The sequence below is a fragment of the Odocoileus virginianus genome, chromosome 5 (assembly GCF_023699985.2).
Source record: "Odocoileus virginianus isolate 20LAN1187 ecotype Illinois chromosome 5, Ovbor_1.2, whole genome shotgun sequence".
Classification (NCBI taxonomy): Eukaryota; Metazoa; Chordata; class Mammalia; order Artiodactyla; family Cervidae; genus Odocoileus; species Odocoileus virginianus.
In genome coordinates this window covers 62,493,220-62,502,329 of record NC_069678.1, presented here as the reverse complement: position 1 = coordinate 62,502,329, position 9,110 = coordinate 62,493,220, and the positions used below count along the sequence as shown (strand labels likewise).

Sequence of the window (9,110 nt, the reverse complement as noted above, 5' to 3'; positions counted from 1 at the left end):
GGTTTTCTACCCATATTTATAGAACATCCAATTTCAAACATAAGCAGGGGTCATTTAGCGAAGCGGATTGGTTACATGTTCGCGGGGGTCTTTTCATTGGTCAGACATTCGCGCGCGCGGGATCTTTCCGTAAACAAGTTCTGATTGGCTGTATCTGGGTGGCCTGATAGTCTCTGACTGGTTGTGTCTTGGTGACCTGATAGTCGCCTTAGTTGCCAGGGTGACGGCCTGGTCTTCCTGCTTTTGCCTCCTATCATGACGTTATTTGCTCTTCCTACATTCCGTTTGGTCTTCCTACATTCCCCCCTGTCTTTTGATTATGGGGAGGAATCTTCCTCTTCCTTATTTCGACCTATCGGCCGGTATTGTTGTCTTAGCACCATAATCTGGATAGTATTTAGCTGTGTCCTGATAAAGGTGATTAGTCTATTTAAAATGCAAGGCCCAATTGTAAGTATTAGTATTAACAGTAAAAGTGGGCCCAGGAGGGTTGAGACCAGAGTGGTTAGCCAGGGTGACCAGGATCCAAACCATTCCCACCATCCCCGTTGGGCTTCCCGTTCCCTTTTGCGTTGCACTAGTCCCTCTCTCACTTTCGCCATTGAATCCCTCACCACACCTGTATGGTCTGCATAGAAACAGCATTCTTCTCCAAGAGCTGCGCAGACCCCACCTTGCTGGAGAAAGACTAAGTCTAATCCCCTCCTATTTTGCAATACTACTTCAGACAAGGAGGTTAGAGACTTTTCTAGGTGGCTGATTGATTCTTCTATACGAGTCAGGTCCTCATCTATGGCTGTTCGGAGAGAGGACAGCTCCTTGGTTTGTAGAGACAGTGAAGCTATTCCTGTTCCTGCTCCTGTCAACCCGAGGCTGAATAAAGCAGCCATGGTGATTACACTAAGTGGCTCTCTCTTTTTTCTACGTACTCCTCGGTCCCAATGTGAGTACATAACCTCTTCAGAATGGTATAAAATCTTTGGCATTATAGCAACCAGGACACAAAATTCTTGACTCTGGTTAAAAACCTTCACATTCAAACATGGGGTCAACCCCGTATGTGAACAAATCCACCATCCCCCGACCCCTGGCACAATCCAGTCCTTTCCTTGAAGGCTTAGATTACCTTCAGTCTGAGCACAAAGGGAAGTCTTGTCCCGTGGTACTGTGCCTAGGCAAAGTCCTTGTCCCCATACCTCCTTCATCGTGAGACCAACCTTACGTTCCTCCCATCGACATTGGGGTGGGTTCTGGCCTGAAGATAAGTCATAGGAGACGTTGAGGCCTATGGCCTCATAGTAAGGGGGGCGAGGATCATAACACAGCCAGCAGGATTGGGTTGCATTAGGGTCAGTATTATTTAAAGTTGCAAAGGCTGCATTTACTAAAGCCCATAGAGGATCTGGGGGGGGGCGGACTAACAGTTGTGGGTGTTCCCTGCGAACCAGGTTTAGAGGGGCCAGGCTCTGAGGTCCTTCTGGCCTCTGGGCTGGGCCTGCGCGAGGACGGAGGTTTTGGAGCTATCACCTGGTTTGGTCCCAGAGCTACTTTGGGGGCCAAATAGAGTGGTCCTAGTTTTAATTTAAGCTCAAACCGGACTCCAGTGTCATATCCGTTCTTGTAAAGACGGAGGCCCCAGCCACGGCCAAAATCCCATCTGGTAAATCTTTTTCCTTCATCTGTGAACTCAATCTGTAATGGGAAACATTGTCCTGGTTTGGGCATTGTCTGCCAGTTACGGTGGTTGGGATCTGACTTTACGCTAATAAGGTCCCTATTAGAATCCCCTCGGAGCCAGTCTACGGTCCCGGTGGTTTCACATCCCCAGGCGGCGCAATAAAAAGAATCAACTCCCCCACATTTATTAATTTGGCTCCGATCTCTACCATCCCCCGGGCAAACATACACAGGTACCTTATTCCATCCATGAGTGAACAAGCCAAAAGTGCCATGGGCAAAGAAGTCACTTAGCTGGTGGGGACCAAAGCCATTGCTGTCAGCTGCCAGGACGCATAAGTCGAAAGTCAAAACGGGCCACCACGTTCCCCGAGGGGCCACATTCGAGCTTGAGTTGATCAGTTTTCCGGTTTCTGGATTGTAGACCACCCAAGTCATATTGACAGGATGATGGGGATCGTCCATGTGGCCATGAGAAGTCATCCCTGGATTGACGATGGCTGCCATCAGCAAGAGGACTAGGAGGCTTCCCGGCGGGTGAGCTTCAATTTCAAAGGATCCGACGGATGAACATTCGCCTTCCATTCTGTCTGTGCCTTATTTCGTTCCTCTGGCGTGGCTTGCCGCACGTGGTTGCAGTGAACCCAGGGTCCAATCCCGTCAACCTTAACAGCGGTAGGGGTGGTTAGGAGAACAACATAAGGACCTTTCCATCTAGGTTCTAATACTCTAGATTGGTGTCGTTTTACCCAAACCCAATCACCCGGGCTAATATTATGTGTGGGGAGGGCCTTCTCATTTTGGTCCTCGTATACCTCCCGGATCAACTTCCAAACACGGTTATGCACCTTGCTTAATGCCATTATTGTTTGCCGGAATTGTCCCAGAGCAGGGGGTGGCAGGCACTTTCCTTCAAAAATAGGATACACAGGAGGGGGTCTTCCATACAAAATTTCAAAGGGGGTAAGGTTCAGCTTATATGGGGTGTTACGCGCCCGGAAGAGTGCGAAGGGAAGGAGGGTCACCCAGTCCCCGCCAGTCTCTATTGCCAATTTTGTCAGTGTTTCTTTTAGGGTCCGATTCATTCTCTCAACTTGTCCTGAGCTCTGGGGATTATATTCGCAATGTAACTTCCATTTCGTCCCCAGAGCTCGGGCCAGCCCTTGTACAATCTGGCTCACAAAGGCAGGTCCGTTATCAGAGCCCATAGTCACTGGCAGCCCGTACCTAGGCACTATTTCCTCTAAGATCTTCTTAGCAACCACTATGGCTGTCTCTCCCTTAGTGGGGAAAGCTTCCACCCACCCCGAGAAGGTATCTACCAGAACCAACAGATAGCGATACCCATACTTCCCTGGCCTTACCTCAGTAAAGTCTATCTCCCAGTGTTGCCCGGGCCCCTCCCCCCGGTACCTCACTCCTGAGTGCTGCTTCCTCTCTGTTCTCATTAACTGGCACGCTTTACAGGCTTGAATTATCTCTCGTACAGTTGCCTTTTGTCGGGGGAACCTCAGGCGGGCCGTCTGGAGAAGTGTCAAAGTCTTTTTCTCTCCCAAATGTGTGGTTGCGTGTAGGTGTTCACACAAATGACGACCCAGGGTGGCAGGCAATATCAGGTTGCTGTCTTGGTCCCGATACCATCCATCTTTCTCATCCTTCTGGAGGGTGGTGTCCTTAGTGATCCAGTCGAGATCAGGGTGGGAGTACTCGGGAATTGGTGGCAAGGCCCCCATACCGGGAGGGGGAAGTTCCACAGTCAATATGGGGGCGGCGTAGTCTTGGCTGGCTGCCCTCCGAGCGGCCGCATCAGCCGCCCGATTACCTCTTGCCTTTGGGTCTTCCCCTTTTTGGTGCCCGGGAACATGCACTATAGCTACTGCTCGGGGCAATTGGACAGCTTCTAGGAGCCTGCGAATCTCAGGCAAATTCTTGACTTCTTTTCCCTCAGCTGTCCGAAATCCCCTTTCTTGATATATGGGGCCCTGGATGTGGACAGTGCTGAAAGCGTATCGACTGTCCGTGAAAATGGTGACTCTTTTCCCTTTCGCTCGCTCTAGAGCTTGTATTAGGGCAAGCAATTCGGCTTTCTGTGCCGAAGTATTTGGGGGGAGTGTTTCAGCCCATATCGTCTGCCCAGACTCATCAACTATGGCGGCCCCCGATTTTCTTTGCCCGTCTTTGACATAACTGCTCCCATCGGTGAACCATACCAGCTCACTGTTGCTTAGTGGCACATCAGTTAAGTCTTTTCGTGCCGCCAGGGCCTCAGCCAGTATCTCATTACACTCATGGAGAGGGCGGCCTTTCTCTGGGTTAGGTAGGAGCGTGGCTGGATTCAGGAAGCAGGGGGTCTGAAAGCGCACCCGTGGGGCATCGAGCAGCAGGGCCTGGTAATGTGTCAAGCGGGCGTTGGAGATCCACTTACCCGGCGGCTGCTTCAAAACCCCTTCGATGGCGTGGGGGGTGAAGACCGAGAGTTGCTGCCCATACGTCAACTTGTCGGCGTCGCGGACGAGGAGGGCAGTGGCTGCAATGATGCGAAGGCAAGGGGGCCACCCAGCGGCCACTGGATCTAATCGCTTCGACAGGTATGCTACTGGCCGTTTCCATGGTCCCCATTGCTGCGTCAAGACCCCCTTTCCTATTCCTTGCTTCTCATCTATAAACAGTTGGAATGGCTTGTCTGGGTTAGGCAGGGCAAGAGCTGGGGCTTCTAGTAGGGCTCGTCTGAGTGTTTGGAAAGCCTGTTTCATGGGCTCAGTCCAGGTCCAGTTTGGAGTCTCTCTGCTCCCTTCATATAAAGGCCGAGCCTTCTCTGCAAACCCCATGATCCACAGTCTACAATATCCAACAGTCCCCAGAAACTCCCTCACCTGGCGGGGGGTCTTGGGCTCTGGTATCTGTAGTATTGTTTCCTTCATGGCCCGGGTTAGCCATCGTTGCCCCTGCCTGATCTTATACCCCAAATAGGTGACCTCTTGCCGGGCTATTTGTGCCTTCTTTGCGCTGGCGCGATACCCCAAGGTGCCTAGGGTTTGTAAGAGGTCCCCGGTGGCACGGCTGCATGCCTCCTCCGTGGTTCCAGCCAACATAAGGTCATCTACATATTGTAGCAGAATGACCTCTGGGTGGCGAGTCCGATATTCATAGAGGTCCTCACTCAGAGCCTCATTAAACAAGGTAGGGGAGTTCTTGAACCCCTGTGGGAGGCGAGTCCAAGTTAACTGTACTACCGGTTGGCCCTCCCCCTCGGTCCACTCAAAGGCAAATATCTCCTGGCTCTGGGCCGCCAGGGGTAGGCTGAAAAAGGCATCTTTCAAGTCCAGCACAGTGTACCAAGTGTACTCAGGCAGCAGACTGCTCAGGAGGGTATATGGGTTAGGGACAGTGGGGTGGATGTCACTCACCCGCTTGTTGACTTCTCGCAGGTCCTGGACAGGTCTGTAATCTGTCCCCCCTGGCTTCTTCACCGGCAGTAAGGGGGTGTTCCAAGGGGATTGGCACCGCCTGAGAATTCCGGCATCCATGAGCCGTCGAATGTGGGGAGTGATCCCCCGCCGAGCCTCCTGGCTCATAGGGTACTGTTTCACCCTCACAGGAACTGCCTCTGACTTGAGCTCGATGACGATCGGATGTCTCTGTTTGGCCAGTCCCATTCCTGCCGTTTCTGCCCAGGCCAATGGGTATTTATGGACCCACGGTTGTACTTCTGGTGCTATGACCTCTGAGGGCTTATGCACAAAAAGTCTGTATTCATCCCTTAGGGGCTAGGGATAAGACATGTATCGGCTGTCCCAGTCCATCTGTGACTGAGATTCCCCCAGGGTCAAAATGGATCTGAGCATTAACTTTAGTCAACAAGTCTCTTCCAAGTAGAGGGGCTGGGCATTCTGGTATCACCAAAAACGAATGGGACACCTGATGGGTCCCCAGATTTACTTTTCGTTCTGTGGTCCAACAATATCTTTTTGTCCCCGTGGCTCCTTGTACTATGCTGGTTTTCTTAGACATTGGTCCCAGCCTTTTATTCAAAACAGAGTGTTGGGCGCCAGTATCTACCATGAAGCCAACGGGTTTCCCCTCCACATTTATGGTTACCCAGGACTCGGGGAGGGGTGCCGAGCCTCGACTCCCCTAGTCACTGTCTTCTCCCATGTATAAGGCCCGATTTTCGGGGGAGACTTTCTCCCTCTGGGCCATTCCTTTCCTTGAGTCTCTCTTAGAGCACTCGTTTTTCCAGTGCCCCAGTTCCTTGCAGTAAGCACATTGATCTTTCTTTAAGGTCTGTCTTTCTAGCTTCTCTTTCTTTCCCGCTTGTCGGTCCCGACGCTCCCTCGTTCCTGATCCAGTTCTCATCCCCGCAAAAAGAATCTTGGCTAGCTCCTTCTGGTTCTTCTGGTTCTCCCTCGTTCTATACTCCCTATCTTCTTTCCTGATCCTTTCTGCTAGTTCTCTCTCCTCCCGTCTAATCCGTTCTTCCCTTTCCTCTGCAGTCTCTCTGTTATTGAACACTTTCTCAGCTGCTTTCAGTAAGTCCTGTATTGTCTGCTCTCCTAGCCCCTCTATTTTCTGCAATTTCCTTCTGATGTCTGGAGCTGCCTGGTTTACAAATGCTAGTATCACGGCGGCGCGCGATTCGTCAGCCTGGGGGTTTATGGGTGTGTATTGTCTAAAAGCTTCCATTAGCCTCTCTAAGAAGGCTGCCGGACTTTCAGTGGGCTCTTGCCTCACCAGATTTACCTTTGCCAAATTGGTTGGCTTCCTTGCTGCAGCCCTCAGGCCAGCCATCAGAGTCTGGCGGTACACTCGGAGACGCTCCCTACCTTCCGCCTGCTCAAAATCCCAGTTAGGTCGCAGCAAGGGAAACCCCTCGTCCACGAGATGAGGCTGAGCAGTAGGTCTCCCGTCGACCCCGGGGACTCGTTTTCGTGCCTCTGCCAGGATTCGCTCCCGTTCCTCCGTGGTGAAGAGTACCTGTAACAACTGTTGGCAATCATCCCAGGTGGGGTTATGAGTAAACAGAATAGAGTCTAAGAGGTCAATAAGGCCTTGGGGCTTCTCCGAAAAAGGGGGGTTCTGTGTTTTCCAATTGTATAGGTCACTCGTGGAGAAGGGCCAGTACTGATAGGTCCGTTCTCCGCTCGGGTTCGCTGGTCCCACCCGGACGGGGAGTGCCTGAACAGTGGATGACGGTAACTCTGGGTCCCCAGGGTCTTGCATACTCCTATCTCCCCTAGTCCTTCCCCGGGTCCCCAGTGCTGGTCCTCCCTCGTGGTCGCCCCTTGCCGCCCTTCCTGATCCCTCCCCTCCACCCGGGGGTTCTAAGGGGGGTACGTAAGGGGGGGGTCTTGCTTCTGTTTCCAAGTCTATTAGGTTTGGGCAAGAGGCATCCTGAAAGACCGGTTTTGAGCTCTCTTTCTTCTTAGTTTCTTCCGAAGTGAGTTCCATCACCAGGACCTGTGGATTAGAAGTTCTGTGGACGAAAGGTTTTAACCAGTTAGGTGGGTTTTCTACCAGATCTTGCCAGACCACGATATAAGGGACCTGGCCTGGATGGCCCCTGGGGTCTGGCGCCATTATCTTTTCTTTCACCGCCTGTATTATGGAGGGCTGAAACGTACCCTCCGGGGGCCATCCGACCTGGAGGGTAGGCCATTCTACAGAACACAAAGTTATTAATTTACTTTTCTTGACTGACAGAGACAAGTTATGAGCCCTGGCTCTCACATCCGGAAAATGATCAGTCATGAGAGAGAGTGGAGTAGATTCTCCCTGACCCATAGTTAAGGAACAAGTGGTATGGAAGAAGAGGGAGAGAGAAGTCAATGAGAACAACCACCAAAAATCCTATCAGGAGTGGTGGCGGCCAAGAGGTTGGGCTTATGGTATGCTTTTGGAACTGTTTATGTGCCTGTGTCGTTGCACGGAAGTTTTCTTGCTGGGGGCGGGCACCCTAGGGGTTTCTGGCCCGTTCCGTGACCCCCTTATCCTTTCACGGGAGTCTTCAAGTGGCAGGCGCCCTAGCGGCTCTTAAGTGCCTGACCCGTGCCCACACCAAGAATTTTAGGCCACGTTCTCAGTTTGAGGTATTAAGGGGGAGCTTCACCCGGTCGGGCTCTAGTTACTTAGGCTCACTTTTGTTGGGCCTTCAGAGTCCACCAGAGTGTAGCCCTGGCCAGGACTCATCAATTGCCCTCACAATTGTTCGCCCGTTCACTGAAGCTCCCAAAGAGATTAGGAAATTGAGATCAGATCAGACAAAACGAAATAGCAAATGACACACCAAAAGAAGACAAGAAGCGAGACAATGCCGGCACTCACACAAACACGGAACGGCGTAGACAAACACACGGACAGACAATTGTCGGCCGACAACCAAGTGCTAGGTCTCTGGGGGGGTGCACTCCCCCGTAACAGACTCAACTTACCAAACAGTGTCCACTGGTCAACTGCCGCGGGATCAGGGGACGAAAGACCCCTTTCTCCGCAGAGCCGGTCGCCCTCCAGCGTTTTCGCTGGCCTTGGTCTCACACCGGCCGGAACGTTCCCTTAGTCCTGCACCAGTTACCTCCCTGCTCTCCTAGCAGGCCCCGGTTTTACACTGGATTTCCCTGTACCAGTTACCTCCCTGCTCTCCTAGCAGGCCCCGGTTTTACACTGGATTTCCCTGACCTGACTGGGTACCGGTACCGTTCGGATTCTTCCTTCTGTCTCGGGAGGTTTCTCTCCTCGCCAAGGGATCCCGGACGAGCCCCCAAATGTTATGCCCGATGTCCGAATCCCCGAGCGGGAAGAGAGAAAGCTACCAAGAGACAATGCAAAACGCAAGAAGGGAGTTTATTGCTAGCTCGAGCTAGGGCCCCCGCTGTGTCCAACGCAGTGGCGCACAGGCTGAGAGCCCCGAGCCCGGTTTTCTACCCATATTTATAGAACATCCAATTTCAAACATAAGCAGGGGTCATTTAGCGAAGCGGATTGGTTACATGTTCGCGGGGGTCTTTTCATTGGTCAGACATTCGCGCGCGCGGGATCTTTCCGTAAACAAGTTCTGATTGGCTGTATCTGGGTGGCCTGATAGTCTCTGACTGGTTGTGTCTTGGTGACCTGATAGTCGCCTTAGTTGCCAGGGTGACGGCCTGGTCTTCCTGCTTTTGCCTCCTATCATGGCGTTATTTGCTCTTCCTACATTCCGTTTGGTCTTCCTACAGCCACCAACCTAAGTAGATGCATCACCAATTGAGTCTCCAGATGAGAACCAAGCTGTGGCTAACCTGGACTATAGCCTGCTAAATGAACTAAAAAGCCTCTTGATGAAAGTGAAAGAGGAAAGTGAAAAAGTTGGCTAAAAGCTCAACATTCAGAAAACTAAGATCGTGGCATCTGGTCCCATCACCTCATGGGAAATAGATGGGGAGACAGTGGAAACAGTGTGA

General features: G+C 51.9%; 2 protein-coding genes across 2 annotated transcripts; both read right to left on the bottom strand.

Annotated features, from left to right (window-relative positions):
- Positions 1–365: 365 nt before the first annotated feature.
- Positions 366–5,431, bottom strand: LOC139035221 (uncharacterized). The gene is made up of 2 exons (XM_070468035.1): positions 3,091–5,431; positions 366–2,342 (listed from the first exon to the last, which is right to left on the bottom strand). The coding sequence occupies exons 1-2, from the start codon at positions 5,331–5,333 to the stop codon at positions 2,228–2,230; spliced, it is 2,358 nt and encodes a 785-aa protein (XP_070324136.1). The 5' UTR covers positions 5,334–5,431; the 3' UTR covers positions 366–2,227.
- A 90-nt stretch (positions 5,432–5,521) lies between these two features.
- Positions 5,522–8,858, bottom strand: LOC139035222 (uncharacterized). Its single transcript, XM_070468036.1, has 2 exons — positions 8,106–8,858; positions 5,522–7,134 (listed from the first exon to the last, which is right to left on the bottom strand). Exon 2 carries the CDS (start codon positions 7,123–7,125, stop codon positions 5,812–5,814), a length of 1,314 nt encoding a protein of 437 aa, XP_070324137.1. The 5' UTR covers positions 7,126–7,134; positions 8,106–8,858; the 3' UTR covers positions 5,522–5,811.
- Between the last annotated feature and the right edge of the window lie 252 nt (positions 8,859–9,110).